Source organism: Rhinolophus hipposideros, assembly GCF_964194185.1.
Source record: "Rhinolophus hipposideros genome assembly, chromosome: 7".
Taxonomy (NCBI): domain Eukaryota; kingdom Metazoa; phylum Chordata; class Mammalia; order Chiroptera; family Rhinolophidae; genus Rhinolophus; species Rhinolophus hipposideros.
In genome coordinates this window covers 47,890,197-47,907,674 of record NC_138053.1, presented here as the reverse complement: position 1 = coordinate 47,907,674, position 17,478 = coordinate 47,890,197, and the positions used below count along the sequence as shown (strand labels likewise).

Genomic DNA, 17,478 nt, shown 5'->3' with positions numbered 1-17,478 from the left:
AGAGGAAAGGAGGCTGGCCTAATCTGGAGAAAGCCACCAAGAGCCACCAAGAGCTGGCAGCACTATCCAGGATTGGCTTAAGTCTCCAAATAAAAAACAATTTGCCTAGCTCTAGGCAAGCCCTAGTTCTGCATAATGACATGAATTTTGAAATGTGAATTAAACCTTGCGAAGGAATGCAACTCTTTTTTCCCTTCCCCAGGCTATTTCTACCATTCTTAGAGGGTGAGAGGTGGGTCAGAGGAAGGTTTAAAATTTTCACCCCTTTGCCAAAACGTGGAAAGTGTCAACCACTTCTGCCATCCCCTCCCCCAATGCTCAAAGTGTTCAAAACTAAAAGCTGCAGTATCTTTTGAGCAAGTAATCAGCACGAGTTGAATGGCACATGCTGTTGCATTTCTGATCAGATTGTATGTTAAGCAGGACCCCCCCTCCCCACCTTTTTTGGCTATATGCATGTCTGTTTAAAGAAGCCACCAGGCAGTGCCTCTCACTTTGTCTTGGCAGGGCACAACCATCAGACGAAGTGGGAGGAAGAAACATTAACTTCAACAGCTGTTTCTTGACCCCGGCTGTCAGTCTTCCCAAGAATAAATTTTGGAGAGTCCTATTTGAAACAAAGAGGGAGTTTGGGGGGAGAGAAAAGTTGGTTGGTTCCAGGGCGGCCGCCCAAAGAAGCAAGGAACAAGATGTTTGCAGTTACCACGCAGCCTGCAAGCCTCAGCCGGGTGCAGAGATGGAGCAAAGTAACTTGAAAGCTCTCCTCTCCGCGCCCTGTGCCTGCAGCTTCCCCCCCTAACGCGCGCCCAGATCCAGCGCCGGTGGTAAGAGCCGTAGCTCGACTACAGTAATTCCCCAGCTCGGGCGGCTTGAAACTGCTCGGGCTGAATAGCATTTGCTGTTCCGTCCTGCGGCCGCCTCCCGCCGCTGCTGCCGCGCTCCCTGCAAAGCAGCTCTCATTATCCCGGAAGTTGTGCTGACACAGTCTCGCTGCCACCAGAAGTTTGTCAACATCAAACTTCTCCTGTGTGGTGTACGCTCACCTTCCACGAGTATTTAATCGAGCAAACAAACAAACCCAAATAAACCTGCCCGTGATGTCATGCTTTTTTTTTTTTTTTCTTTCCTGGAAGGCTGGGGCTGTTAGGAATTTGCTGGTGGGCACGGACAGTGCCTGTGGGTTTGTGGGGGAGATAAAGGATGGCTCCCAGGGTAGAGACGGGGAAGGGGATGCGTAGGGTTGTGCAGGCTGTTGGGGTTGGGCACAGGGAAGCGGGGGAGGCCATGGGACTGGGGTGCGGCAAATTGGTCCTGCAGCCTGTTGGTGGCCGAAGGGTTGGAGGACGCTCCGACCGGGGCGAAGGTTGTTGCTTTGCGTCCGAACCGGGCAACAAAGGTTACCTGGAAGCGGTAGCGAGGCAAAGCCGGTGGGGGGGCGGCGTGGTAGGATGACTTTCCACACTCCTGCAGGACATTTATGTAGACACTTAAGGGATCTTTCGGAATAAAGGACATTAGAGTCATAAAATGTATTTCGAGGTTTCAACATAAAAGAAATCTTTGCTTTTGAGGGCAGGGATGTTACCACCTTTTCTGTCTTTTGATAGGTCTGTTCTGGTACCTTGATTACACCGTTCAGTCTAAAGTGACTCCTTTCCCTAAGCTACATTTCTGGGTTTAGTTCGAGTTGCTGCTACCCAGTTTGGGTGTTTGTGGTTTCCAGTTGCTCTCCCCACCCCCTACTAAGATGCTGCTGTCCCCTCCCACCTTCCCAGTGTTGGAGGACTCTGATTAACACTTTGCATTCTGTACTTTCATCGGGACTCGTTGAATCCCGCTCAGACTGCTGGAGAGGACAAGGCCTGACTTGCAGAGTTGTGACCCCAGGCATTCATGAAGTAGTGCCACCTGGGGACCACAAGTTTTCATGGAAGAGCTGGAAATTGACATTAACTTTGTATCTAGTTTGGAAGGCACAGACTATATTCAGAACTAGGAAATCAGAGGCAGGGTTTAGGTATCCCCCTTGTAATGTCACGTCAGATATGGATGGCTGAAAGGGTTTAGTACCTCTAAAGTGGGCAACCCAAAGTCTGTTCCTTTGAATTGGAAATCTGTCCACTTGTGGCTGCAGCAAAATTCTTCTCTACTCTTCAATAATAAGTCAGAGTGAATAAATCTCTCTGAAGAGAATGCTACCCATTATCCCACTATGATATTGTGGGGGTAAGGAAGCAGGTTTACTTTATTTAGGGAGCCAGGTACTGAATTGACTCTTTTTGTTGGTATGCTGTTAGTAACCACGGTTTTAGAAAAATTATGTCTACAATCATGTATCTTTGATAATAAGAAGCAAGATGCTTCCCCCTACTTTTCAAACTGCTCTAAACAGGAAAACTGTACTAGTCCCAAAGAGCCAGTTTACCTTAAACACAAAACCAAAAATCAAAATCTAAAGAAAATGCAACTGAGGTGTTTCTCAGGGACTAGAAGATACTTTTGGCAAACAAATCACACAGATTCAAATACAGTTATAGAGCAGGAAGTTAAAAAAACAACAACACATAAAGAAATGTGTTTTCTTGAAAGTTTAGGTATTCGCTATAGTGAATTTTCCCATTGGCCATGCCTGAATAATTTCCCTAAATTATTCAGACTTCTTTGGGTGGTATTTTAATTTTTACTTATTTATTTTCTTACAGTCTGCAAAGTATGACTCAACATTGTTGTACCGCATTGTGGACATGAATCAAGGAAGGACATGTGGGGGATTCCATTTCCATTTCCAGGTGTGTGAATTATTTGCCCTCGTTGTTAATCTGTGCTAATGTAAGAAACCTGACTTACAAAGGCTGGAGGACTTCTCCAGAGCATGGTATTATATGGTTTCTATGGCTGGGCTTATTTACAAATAAAACTGTTTTGCATTTCTGTGCACAATTTCCTAGTTGCACAAGGATAATTTTCAGAGTTTTCAGTTTCTAGTCCTGGAATGGGAGCGGTAAACATGAGGAAACAATTTCTTTTTACAGTGATGTGAGCTCTATGCTCATCTGGATTTAGTTACTTCATAAGGTAAATATCACTAAATGTGCACTGAGATCTTTGGGGATCTAAGGTGCTGGATGGGTGAAAATAGTCTACTGTAAAATCATAAAGAATGACAAACAATCAGATTCGTTTGCAGAGCTAATTGGGTCAACTATGGTATTCTTTAAAGTGGAAATTAATTCGAACATTTTTTAAAAAGTATTTTCAGTTTACTTTTGGTTACGTTTAGGTTATTTTAGTCACTATGATTTTTAGAATTTTACCCCAAGAATTCAATTAAAACAAACCCTTCTGAAAAATATAGACCCTCCTATGAACAATGTCATCTAATGAAAACATAGGTTTTGAATTTCATGCTAAATATATTTTTAACTAATGAAATTCTTGTAATTAGTTGTATTTAAAGGTAAAATATCTGTACAGATAATGGCCAAAGCTAACTAAACTGCTTTAAAAATTACTTCATATTAAAGAAGTTCATGAATAGCACAATACTGCCCCTGCCTGCCTCAGGAAAACAAATATGTTGACTTTATTCTCCTAAAATAACAACCTTAGTTACTAATGGTTAAAATAATTTTATTGTTAAAAAGATTGTACATAATGCAGTTTTTGCAATTCATAAGCCTAGAGCCTGTCTACTAAACCTAGATCTCTCTCACAAAACTAAGCATATTTTATCTTTTTACATATCTGAATGCTGTTTCTTTTGATTAATTTGCCATCTCAAGATATTTTGTTATCATTTTTCTAAGTTCCCCTCCCCTGTCATTTCAGTAGCTCACATGAATGACTCAGGATTTTCAGGACTTCATTTATATTTGGTATATAGATAATGGCATCATTAGTCAGCGCTTCCATTCATCTAAATTTGTCTAAGCATATTGGAAGCTGCCCATGAAATTTTCCAGTGAACGTGACAAATGGATGTCAATCAAGTGGCCCCACCCATTTCAACCTTATTTTGTATGATGTGCAAATGTTTGTGTATATTTCTTCTACAAAGATGGGTTATTTTTTTATCTGGACATCTGGCTGCTAAGGCAAGTTTCCCAGGCGGATCACTGGTTGGCATTAGACTAAATTTGTAAAATTTAATACCAAATGAATGATGAAATAAAAGAAATAGTATATAAAATTAAATAATGGCAGAGTCCATGTCCTTAAGAGAAATAATTTTTGATGCCCTAAATTCGAAGATTCTATAGTTTTGCTTCAAATGAATTTGTAATGAGAAAGGTAAAATCATTTCAAATAAGCCAGCAAATTTGGGTCAAAATGAAAGCAGTTCTGAGAGAGAAAGAGAGAGAGATATTCCTGCTTCCCATAGAGCTGGTTGGGGTTTTCAGTCTATGAGAAAAAAAATGTGTGTGTGTGTGTGTGTGTATGTGTGTGTGTATATACACACACCATACTACACTAGAGTCTGGTGTCCTACTTGTATTCCTTCTTTGCTTTTAAAAATCAGTCCAGTCTCTAGTGATCTTTGGTAGATGAATGTGTTTGTTTGAATTTGATGCCAGTTTTAATCTGAGATTACTTTTACTGCATTTGGAATCTATTGCTATTTTATAACCTGTAACATGTTTTTACATATTTAGGAGTGCTGCCACTACTGTAAAGAAATTTTGTGTTGATATTATAATTAATTTGTGTGTTTCTCCCAAAAGTGCAGTATGCTAAGATTAGATAGTAAATATTCTAAAATCTGAAATAGGTTAGTAAGCTCTTGATGATAATTGTAGTTTTATGGATTAAAAAATATTTTAAACATTTTCATATAGCATAGAAGTGTAGTTTGTTGTTTCCCCCCCGCCAAAGTTGTTATGGAATTTCTTTGTCCATAAGAATATTAAAGAAAAGTTTATCATTTGAAGTTATTTGATTTGGAAATGCTTTTGAGTGAAGCGAATCTTTACACCCAGGACAACATATTGCAATTTCACTTACCATTATCTTTGACAGGATATTTAATTTTACTCCTGTGACCCAAAGAATTTTTAGTGACTTTTTAAAAGTGGTATGTGGAAAGTATCTCCAGCTCATTGTGAATATGGGAATTTGATAAATAATGCTGTAAATGACCGTTTACTCCATGACTTATGTAATGAGTAGGTGCGAAAAAGAAGCTGTTGACTAAACCGCGGGTCGAAGGTTTAGAATATCATTTGATTGTGGCTGTAGTTAGCGTCATTGTGGCAATTACATTTAGCATTCAATATGTTTTTTTTGTCCACTGGTACTTTTCTTTCCAAATTTGCTGTATATGAAGGTACAGATGATATTTTTCTAATTGCCTATTCTGCAAACTAAACTTGCTTTCTAAAAACCAGACCGGGCACCTCTTTCTGTTTACATATGCATACAAAGAATCCTAAATTAGAAAAAAACCTGGCTCTCTTGCTTATGATTTTGGAAATAAAGCCTTATTTTTTTATACATAGATTTATATTGAAGGCCTAGCTACATTTTTTTCTTTTTTTTTCTTTTTCTTTTTTTTTTTTTGGAGGGAAAGAGCAGTCTTGGTTTTGTTAATAAGCAATACTAATCCAGTTCAGAACTACTATTGGGAATTAGATATGGAAAGGTTCAAGCTGTTCTGACTTAAATTTTCAGATATGTAACATATGTGATGGCCACCCACTTAGTGGTTAAATAGTATGTTTACTTTTCTACAATTTTCTGCAGCCATTCGACTTTGGAGATTTAACTATGGCATAAGTCTCTGTGCTCAGGAACGTGGTGTGGGAATTTTAACGTAGCAGGAACCTCCAGCGTTGACTCCAGTCAGTCTTTTCTCCAAGTCAGTGGGTGGTTCTTTCTCCCTCCCACGTACTTGACTCTTCCTCTCCCTTTAGGCCATCCTCCTGTGGTATGCCCCCCTCCCCGACCACCCCCCTCTTGTCTGGAGCACCCAGAGGCAGCTGTTAAACGGCTGTATAGTATCCTAGGGGTATAGTTTAACAGGTTCAGCCTCACATACAAGCTCTTTGAGGCTATAATTAACTAGGTTGCCCCCCCCCTTCCGAAGGCTATATTTAGCTTAAGGATCTTAAGGATGGAGAGGTTCTGGAAGAGTCCTGTAAGCTGAGGCAGCATTCAAGTTCTGGTTGCTGAAGAATCCACAGCCCAGGGCCCAAAGGCCCTTTAAAATGTTTCATGATCTCTCAAAGGCTCTGAAGGAATTCCTAAATGCCTTTACAAGTCCCAGCACCCTTCCTTCTTATACAGCCAGTGCTTGCAATCACTCTGGGCCCATTCCCTTAACAAGGGCATGAAGAAGCTTTTGGGTAGGCTTGGAAAAATGTCAAGGACGGATGTTTCTCATCCCACTGTTCCAAGGAGAAGATTGGAGGATGGGAGGATGAAGGGACAGATACCCGCAGCAGACACTTGACAACTCCTGGGCAGAGAGCCAAGTACTGGGCCAAGCACTGGACACAGCTTCAGACACCGGGCCCATGCCCAGGGCACTCAGTGGTTTGAAGTTGGCACAAAAAGAACACTCCTGCCGGCAGGCAACTGAGTTGAACAGATTGGGAAAGAGCAAAAACAGGCTGCCCAGTAGTCTGTCTCCCCAGCCTAGAGCTTCCAGTTGTCATTGGCAACCCAGGGTAGAGCAGATTCTGGGTTTCCTCCTGCCTGGGGTGCTGGTGGGTGTGAGACTAACTCCAGTGAGTGTACAGTGCACAAAGACCCAGCACGAGAAGACATGGAGGAAAAGTCTGGCATATACCCAGCTGGGGGAGAACCCTTCATCAACAGGTTTCCCAAGTCAACTTATCTAGGCTCTGGACTGCCCTTTGAGCGTGAGAGCTGATGCTTTTTAATTTCTATAAAATATTAGAACTTCCTTGCCCCAGGATTTAGCTCAAGAAGTTTCTTTGAGAGAGTAAGGTGCAGAGCAAAATGTTCTTATCCTCTTTTTTCCTTTCTCCTATTTAGTACTTACCCTGTTTATAAAAAAAAGACAAATTGAAGACTGTGATCCATCCCCCTCCTGTTGCTATAGCATAGCATAGCATACTCATATTTTTGATATGTTAAACCCCTGCCGTTATTTCTTAGGGGCTAAAAGTTGGGAAGTCAGTCTCACTTCCTTGCTCCTAGAGAAAGGCAAAATAGTTCTGAGTTTTATTAGAGGATTCTGGACCCTGGAGAACCCAGACATTACGTTGGAGCCAAGTTTCAACAAGATAACAAAGAAGAGAATTAACCTTTGGATTTGCAGAAATCCAAACGGGCTTCAGGTTAATAGTAGGGGATTTCAGCTGGTAGCTCCTATAATTAACAGAAGGAAAAACAAAACCAGAAAAACATGTTTTTTTCTTTTCTCTTTGCATAAGACATGACAGTAAAACTCAGCATCTTAGATGGGGAGGACCTGAACCAGCATCTTAGACCTGAACCAGCATCTTAGGTGGGGAGGAGAGGCATATGCTCAGGAATCTGAAGTTTCAACAATTTTCGCAAGTGATTTTGTACATTCTGAATTTTGAGTGCTGCAGCCACACGGCCTAAGAATGATGTCATCCTTCCATTATCCCAAATCACGAAGGCAAGTAAAGATTTCATCTAAAACCATTTCTCTGTTATTTTGGGGAAGCACTCTTATTTTGTGGCACATTTTTCTTCCTAGATGCCTTCACTTAGGAATTTTACATTGATTAATACTTGGCAGCAGTGGGTTACTGAGATTTTTTAATCTGGGCGTACATAATCCTAACAGCAAAAAAAAAAAAAAATTATATATATATATATATATATATATATATATATATATATATATATGCTGTTCACTTTTGAAAATGCTTAGATATAGTATCCCCATTTTAAAGATGGGGAAACTTGGCCATAGAGGTGTCAAGCAACTTTCCCAAGGTCAAGAAGAGTGGCAGAGCCAGTTTCAAACCCAGGCATGTAGCATTATAATCCCTGTACCTTATCATTCTGCTCTGAGCAAGCAACTTAATATCTATAAAATTTAATTTCCTTGTGGCTAACATAGGGACAAAACCTACATCAAAAAGGTGTGAGGGTTAGATATTTAGTGAGTAAAGCTCACCTATGAGTCACATAATAGTCACTCAATAAATGGTTGCTCTTACTGTTACCAAGTGATGCAGTAAACCAAATAGTGGACATCCACACAGAGATAACTGGTAATTGACTGGCCTTTCTGAATCAGTTTCATGGTTACATTTTATTGGGCCTGCCCACCTAGTTTATTCTTATTTTGTATAAGAAAGTAATTTCCTGGTCTCTATCCAGTGCTCTGATTTGGGACCACGATAAATGAGAGGTGAACAAACCACAAGGCTAGAAATCTATTACTGGTTTATCTAACGCCAATCTGGGTGAAATCTAAAAATCATTTCTAAACACCCAAGATAACTGGCTGAACTTTTCTTGACTAATGTAAACAACATCTCATGAAAAATTTTTAAGCAGCTATGATGCCACATGACATCTCCAGAGCTTTGGAATCCATTTTAAGAAATTGATTTGGTTATATTATTGCTTTAGTAAGGCCATATAGTCTGTCTGCCTCACATAGTTCGTCTCCCCAGACAGATTTTCCAACATGCTGCCTCACACGTTGTTCTCTATGGTGGAATATACCTTCTCTCTCTTCCTGGAATGCTCCAATTCATTCTGTAAGACCACATCTCAAATGTTACCTTCTGAAGTCTCTCTATCCCACTTTCCCAAGGAGAATTACTCTCCTCTGTGCTCCAACAAAACACAGTTACACCTCAGTTATAGTTCTATTACAAGATACATTTTTTGTGCATGTCAGGAACCAGCAGAGCCAATGGCACATTTTAAGTGCAATATAAATGCTTGTTAAATGAATGAAAAGTTTTAAATGGTGCAGGTTTTTTAATTTATTAAAAGGAATTTGATTGTACACAGTCATCTGACTGGTTTTCAGGGAGCTGACTTAGGAGTTCTTAGTCACTGTGATGGAAGAAATGAACTCAAAGAAATGAACCTACTACCTTCATGTACAAACATTCTGCTCTCATCTGTAGTGATGGAAGTCATGCTTAAGAACCTGACCTTGGACAGGTTAAAGAGAACAAACAAACATCAGCAGGAATGATGACTGCAATTGCATTACTAGGGGTAGAAATCCAGAGTAGATGACCTTGGATAGCGTCCTAGCTGAGTTTGGAGTGAAAGATGGCCTTGGAACATGTTAAGACCAGTAATGTCTGTTATTTAATTTTCACTTGTCCCATATTTGAACAGTGCCACATCTTCCCCTTTTTTACTCCCAAACTTTCTATGAAAATTCTACTCTTCACAGCAGTCTTGGGCTAGTGGTGACTGGGGAATTAAGGGAGAGAGTAAAGTAAGGTTTTTTTCTTCATTTCTCATTGCCTAAGACCAGCACTTAATCAAGAAAAATAGTGGCCTGTAGTTCTGTGTGGTGACCATGGTTGAATGAGTGGGCATTCTGGGCCCTGCATACGCTGACCATTACCTTCCTTTCCAGCATTATCCAGCACAACACATTCTCTGTTTCTCTTTGCTCCAACCACCCAGCTCTTATTCTTGATGTGCTCCTCCTTATAGAGACTTTGCATATGCTCTTCCCTTGGCCTACGGAGCTCTTCCATTCCTTTTTTGTCAAATTATTTCTCAGCTCAATTATCATTTATATGGGGAAACTTTCTCCACCTCCTTGACTCCATCAGTCTCCTCTTGATAGCTTCTTCTTAGTAGCATGTATCATAGTTGTAATTTTATATTTATGTATAAGACTATTCCATTGATGTCTGTTTCCTCTCTGGTCATAAGCTCTATGAGAGCAAAGAATCTTGTTTGTTTGGGCACCATTAATGTCCCCAGTTTCTAGCAAAATGCCAAACACGAAACAGGTCTCAATGAGTACTTGTTCAATTAAGTCAGGCAAAGAAGCAGGCTTCGATGTGGACTGAATCAGAAGCAGACATGAGGAAAAAACTGTTTTCCCCCAAAGTTATTAAAGTAGGTGACCCCTGAAATGGAAGGCAGCAGGTTACTTGGATTCCACATCCATTCACTGAGTCCCTCCTGGGTGTCAGTCTCTGTGCTAAGTCTTAAGAATGAATGAGACACTGAGTGTTGCCCTCATGGTTTCTTTAAAGCTTATCTTAATTATGTGTAATTAATTATTACACATAATGATAATGATGGTGATAATACTGTAAAAGTGAATGTTAATGTGTGTAGTAGATTGAGCATCTACTGTATACCAGATAGAGTATAATGTAGGCACCTTCATCAATTCACCTGATTTTCATACAACCTGTGACGCAGGCATTTTTATCATATCTAATTTATAGGTGAAGAAATAGGAGCCTCAGAAAAGGAAAATGTCTGCCTCACAATTACTCATCTAAAGCTGGAATTCAACCACACTCTGGTTTGGTTGAGTTTTAAGACTGTATTTTTGGATATTAATGATAGGAATAAAAGTCAGGCAGAAGTGAATTTGAAATCCTCCTAATATCTCAAATTCAATATCCTAGTCTCTGATCACAACTTTCTGTCCTCCCAAGTCTTGTCTTTCTCTCAATCCCAACCCCAATCAACCTCAGAGAGACCTTAGAGCTTCAGTTTCTTCTTCTCCCTTCTATCCATTAACCTCCTTCCAATCGCACTTTTGTCCTTGGCTTTCATGAAGTCTTGATCCCCTCGTAGCCTATTTTTCTACTTTTTTCTTTCTATTTTTCACTGCATTCATCAGGGACATCTCAATGCCGTGATCAACATCCTTGGTTCCTGCACAATTTGATCCTACATCACTCTCATGGAGTTATTATGAGAATTAAATGAGTCAGTACATGCACTCTCTGACAACAGTATAGCACATACCTAGTGTTATTAGTTTTATTTACCCCCGAGTAGCTAAGCACTGTTGGGTGAAATCTTGTCTCTGCTGACTCAGTCAACCTCAGGTGGATCCTTATTGTTTCTGCCTGTCAATCTTGTTACTTGGCAAAGTTAAACTCATATATATGTGTGTGTGTATATATATACATGTATATATACATAAATGTGTATGTATATGTATATATATATATTAAAGATTTTTATTAAAATATATCTAACATACATTATATTAGCTTCAAGTGTACACCATAGTTATTCAATAGTACCCCTCTGCCACTACGTAGAGTTATTACCACATTGCTGATTATATGATCTATGCTAAAGAAGCGATCACCATGATAAGTCCAGCAACCATCTCACACTGTACCACGCTATCACAATATTGATTATATTTTCTATGCTGTAGGAAATATACTTATTTGTTTTATATCTGGAACTTTGAACCTTTTATTCTTTATCTTTCCCCCCATTTAAAACATTTTTTCAATTAGAGTTGCCATTCAGTATTGTTTTATATTAGTTTCGGGTGTATGGCATAGTGTTAAACATTTATATAATTTATGAAGTGATTTCCCTACCTGGCACTATACATAGTTATTACCATATTATTGATTATATTCCCTATACTTTATATCAATTTGGATTTCTTAGTCCCCTTTTTAGCCTGCCCCCAACCCTCCTCCCATCTAGCACCCTGATAGATCTAGTACCATGTTTCCCCCAAAATAAGACCTAACCGGACAATCAGCTCTAATGCATCTTTTGGAGCAAAACTTAATATAAGATCTGGTCTTACATTATATAAGACCCAGTCTTCTATTATAGTAAAATAAGACTGGTCTTATATTAATTTTTGTTCCAAAAGGTGCATTAGAGCTGATGGTCCAGGTAGGTTATTTTCGGGGAAACACAGTACCCATCTGACACCATACAGTTACTAGAATATTATTGACTATATTTCTTATGCTGTACCCTACATCCCCATGACTACAGTGTAACAACCAATTTGTGTTTCTTAATCCCTTCCCCTTTTCACCCACCTCTAAACCCCTCCCACATGGCACCCATCAAAATATTCTCTGTACCTATGAGTTTGTTTCTGTTTGTTTGTTTATTTTGTTCTTTAGAGTCTACTTATACATGAAATCATATGACATTTGTCTCTCACTATCAGACTTACTGCACTCAGCACACTACCCTCTAGGTCCATCCATATTGTCACAGATAGAGAGATTTCCTTCTTTTTAATGGCTGAGTAATACTGCATTGTGTATATGTAACACCTCTTCTTTATCCGTTCATCCATTCGGGGACATCCAGGTTGCCTTCATATCCTGGCTATTGTACATAATGCTGCAATGAACATATGGATGAATATGTCCCCTAAAGTAGCATTTTGGGTTTGTTTGGATGAATACTCAGAAGTGGGATTACTAGGTCCTTCTTTGTCTCTTGTTATAGTCTTTGTTTTAAAGCCTATCTTGTCTGGTGTAAGTATTGCTACTGCAGCTTTTTTTAGTTTGTTTCCATTTTCATGAAATATCTTTTTCTATCCCTTTACTTTCAGTCTGTGTATGTCTTTCAATCTAAAGTGAGTCTCTTGTAGGCAGCATATGTAAAGGTCTTGTTTTCTTATCCATTCAGCTCCCTATCTTTTGAGTGGAGCATTTAATCCATTTACACTGAAAGTAATTATTGATAGGTATGTAGTTATTCACTTTAATTATTAATATTTATTTTATTTTTTTCATCTTAACTAGATTCCTTGTAATTCCCTCTAAGATTCCTTGTAATACTGCTTTGGTGGTGATGAACTCCTTTAGCTTTTTATTATTTGGGAAGCTCTTTATCTGTCCTTTGATTCTAAATGATAGCTTTCCTGGACAGAGTAATCTTGGTTGTAGGTCCTTGCTTTTCATTACTTTGAATATTTCCTGCCAATCCCTTCTGACCTGCAAAATTTCTGAGAGATCAGCTGACAGTCTTATGGGAACTCCCTTGTAGGTAACTAACTGCTTTTCTTTTGCTGCTTTTAAGAGTCTTTCTTTGTGTTTAACCTTTGGCATTTAATGATGATGTGTCTTGGTGTGGGTCTCCTTGGGTTCATCTTGTTTGGGACTTTCTGAGCTTCCTGGGCTTGTATATCTATTTCTTTCACCAGGTTAGCGAAATTTTCACTCATTATTTCTTCAGGTAGGTTTTCAATTTCTTGCTCTCTCCCTTCTCCTTCTGGTACCCCTATAATGCAAATGTTGGTATGAGGTTGTCTCAGAGGTCCCTTAAACTCTCCTCAATTTTTTGGATTCATTTTTCTTTTTGCTGTTCTGATTGGGTGTTTTCTGCTACCTTGTCTTTTGAATTGCTGATTTGATCCTCTGCTTCATCTAATCTGTTGACTCCCTGTTGATTTCCATTATACTATTTTTTCTTTCTGACTGTTTATTTTTTTTTATGTTTTCTGTCTTCATTTTTATGTTTCCTATCTCTTTGTTGAAGTTCACCCTGAGATCATTTGAGCATCATTATAACCAGTGTTTTGAACTCTGCATCTGATAGATTGCTTGTGTCCATTTTGTTTAGTTCTATTTTTTTTTTTTTTTAAATTTGGGACATGATTCTTTGTCTCCCCACTTTGGCTGCCTCCCTGTATTTGTTTCTATGTATAAGGTAGGATTGCTATGCCTCCTTGTCTTAGTAGAGTGACCTTACATAGGAGGTGTGCTGTGGGCCACAGTGGCACAGTGGTCACTTAAGCCACACACTCCAGATGTGTCCCTTCTATGGGTTGTATGTGCCCTCCTCTTGTAGTTTAGGCTTAGTTGCTATCTGCATGTCGATAGGAGGGACTGACCTTTGTGCTCATTGGTTGTGAGGACCGAGTGTGACTACAGTAGAGGAATTGTTGTGCAGGAGCTGACCTACAGAGCAGGATCTGCCTCAGAAGGGTTCTGGTGCCTACCCCATCAGCCCCTTGGGTGTATTGTTTTTGGAGGCAGTTGGGTGATGCTCCAGCTCAATTAGAAGCTGGCCACTGGGGGCGACAGCCCCAGGGCCACCTGGGAGAGGACCTGTTGCAGGGCAAGTTCAACCACAGCCAGTGCCCCACCTAAGGCCACCTGGCAGGAGCCACAAAGCAGTCCACAGATAGCCACTACCCATGCCGTGCTTGGAGGTTGCTTGAGAGGCCAAGCCATGAAGCAAGGCTGGCTGCTGCTACTGCTGGGCTTTGGGCTGCTCAGTCAGCAGTATAGGACACACTCAAGCCAGATGCTGCTTGTCTGGGTTCCGCAAACCTTTGAGAGACCCTAGGAAACTCTGCAGCATGAGCCAAGGCAGGCAGTTTGTATGAAAAAGCTATTGAAAGTGGCTTGGGTATGCCCAAAAGTTGGGCAGGGTGTGGTCTCGAATCACCAGGGCATGGTGAACGAATGGCGTTAGCCAGCTTGATGCGGACTCAGATATGGCAGCCTCCTGCATCTGCATGCTGGGAAGGGGGAAGGCTCAACAAAGAAACACTAGCTTTCACCAGCTCCTCTATCCAGGAGAAAGCTGCTCCTCTAGCCCTCATCCTGAAGCCAGACAACTCAGTTCCTCACCATATGTCACTACCACCTCTCCAGCAGCTGACCCAGCACTTGAGCTCAGAACCAGTGATTCCGTTGGTGAGTAAGTCCTTTCACTGTCCCTTTAAGAGGAACACCTGGACTCCAGCCATGCTCCATCTTACTCAGTCACAATCTCTGTTGGAATTCATAGCCAGAAATTATGAGGACTTCTGTCCCTGGGCTGGGGAGGGGCTCGGGCCTCTTGTTCCTCCAGGGTCGACCTCTGCAGCTGAGATATCCCTCCCTATTTTTAATGGTTACACATGGATATGGGACCAGCTCCTTCTGTGTCTCTGCCCCTCTTACCAGTCTCGAGGTGGCTGCTTCTGCATTTCCTTAGTTGTAAGGCTTCAGTTCAGCAAGATTTTTAGACGATTCTCAATGATGGTTATTTTGGAGCTTAATTGTAATTCTGATGTGGTCATGAGAGAATGTAAGGACAGCATTTACCTACTCTGCCTTCTTGACCAGAAATACTCCCATGTATTTTTAAAAGACTATTCCAAATCTCTACCTATCACAAGTCTTCTGTTTGACTCCCAAAACCCTTGCCATCATCAAATGACGTTGGCAGTTGACATCTCTTGTTGTTTGCTCAGAATGCATTCCCCTTTTATTCTGGCAATAAAACCCCCTATTCACCATTCTTATGTCAGTGGTTTAAATGGATGATCATAGTGTTTGGTTCAGGGATAGGAATTTGACCCAGTGTGAGCCAATCAAAATCTTTCCTAGGACCTTGGAAGCATGACTGGAAAGGAGACATTTTCTTCTTTTGAGATCAATTCTGCTAAGTAATGTAAGTAGGGGACAACAAAGACAAGAAGAAGATCTTTATGACGTAACTTTGAGTATTCTAGCTGCACCTGATGACAGAATAGTCCTTTTAAGTTATGTGAACTAAAATATTTTCATTTTTTTCTTCCTTAAACTATTTGAGGTTGGTTTCCTCATTTGCAATTGAAAAAGTTCCAACAAAGTACCCTGCCTCCTAATCACTGATAAAATGGAGTACAATTGTTTTCCGTGATGCCTGCTTCATCAGTACAAGTCTCCATTTTGTATCACTTATTCTTGACCCAATGCCACCCCCTTGTTCAAGATTCACCCCTCACTCTTTACCCCCATCTCATCCTTCTTTGTGCCTTCCTTAATGTCATATTTCATCCTTCTCTCTCCTCTCTTTTCAACTGTTCTCTTCCTGCTGGTCCTTTACTCTTAACCTATGTTATGCTAATTTTTACCCCCTTCTCTAACATATTCCATCTTTATCTTTCCTTTTCACCTGAACTATTCTGAATATTAGTTATATCATTCCCTCTACTTCCTTACCTTTCATTTCCTTCTCTGCTTACTACTTTCACATTCCACTGCCTTAGGGTCACCAGTGATTTTATATTGTCAGATCCAATGACATCTTTAGACTATGGCTAACTGGATCCCTCTTTCACATTTGACAATTTCTGTTACTTTTCAAAGCTCTCTATCTATGTTCCAAGACAAGAAACTTCTCTCTCCCCGTTCCCTAAAACCTTCTTAGCCACTCCTCTATCTCCCTTACAAGTTCCTCTTCTGTCTGCTTCTTTTCTCATACTACGTACTCTTCTTGGGTGACCTAATTACTCTGTGGTTTTCATTTTTACCATATGCTGATGGCACTCAAATCTATATATGCATGTCCAATCCTGTGTTCTACCTGGAAATTCAAGTATTTGCTGTGTTTTTATACCTTAATGTTCCAAGGATATCTCAAATTCAACTTAATAAAAACAGAATCTATTATCTTTCTCCCAAATCTGCTTTCTCTGCTGTATTCTCTATTTACAGTATCACAATTTCCCAGAGTTGCCAGCCCAAAATTATGAGTACCATTTTTATCTTCTGGCCTTCACATCCCAATACCTTTGCGCTTCTAAAATATTTATTGAGTCTGTTCCCTTCTTGTAGTAGACACTGATGGCCACCTGCCTGACACACATGGTTGTTGCCATCTTTCTTGCTAACAGAATCCCAATTTTGCTCAGAGAGCCACATGATTCTGCATGTAAAGATACGTGCTTGAGGGAAAGCTGGCAATATTCTCTGTCCCAGCTCCAAAGGATGAGTCTTGATTTGTTTACTCTAAGCCAATCATGATAATTCTTGTAAAAGAATAACTCAGAAATATTGTTATCTGCATAGAAATATTTGACTCATATATGAGGGAAACAGTCATTAGATTTTGTTGTCATTGAACAAAGGCAAAACAACACGAGTTACGGGGTAGAGGGAGAAATAACCCCCTTTCCCCAGACATTTGGAGAACAGTAAATCTTGTTTTATATTTGGATAAACTGATTATCCAGCAGCTGCATTTGTTCATACTGCCACCACATTTTGCAAAATTCTTTTACCTTCTCCAGCTTCCACTAGCTGAACAAGTATCACTTTCTCTGAGAAATCTTTCTTGTCAACCCCCACCCCCTGCTATATACTAGGTATATTAGAAACCCTGCCTTTGTTTAGAGGATAAATTATGTGCTTCATGCTAAATGTAGACCTAGTTGGGTACGGTGGGATTTTGAAAAAGGAAAGAAGAGGCCACATTCATTGTCTCTGATTAGTTGTGACTAAGGAACTTTGGTATTCTACAATTCTAACGGTTTGATTACTTCATACACATATTTCTGATATGTGTGATTCCTAAAGTTTTACTCCTAAATGACTCGAGACATTCCCTTAGGAAACACACACAACTAGATCTGTCATTTATTTACCATTTTATTCAATACTTTGGAAATGCTTTGTAATAGCCTTGTTAATAGATGCTTGCCCAGGGCAAGTAATAATTTATTGAACAAGGTATAAAGGTTCCCATTTTATTTATTTACTACCGTGTATGTTGTACAGAGCAAAACAACTCACGGAGCTTCCAATTTTTCCCGAACTTTTTATTTTG

General features: G+C 40.0%; 1 protein-coding gene across 2 annotated transcripts in view; it reads left to right on the top strand.

Annotated features, from left to right (window-relative positions):
* Positions 1 to 577: 577 nt before the first annotated feature.
* ATG10 (autophagy related 10) overlaps positions 578 to 17,478 on the top strand; it is a 312,754-nt gene continuing 295,853 nt past the window's right edge. For both annotated transcript variants that reach the window (XR_013993689.1, XM_081054355.1), the window contains exons 1-2: positions 578 to 824; positions 2,703 to 2,789. Coding sequence is in view for 1 of the 2 variants with exons in the window: in XM_081054355.1 (XP_080910481.1) it covers positions 2,745 to 2,789 (45 nt within the window). In the remaining variant the exon portion in view is untranslated. The remainder of the gene's footprint in view (positions 825 to 2,702; positions 2,790 to 17,478) is intronic.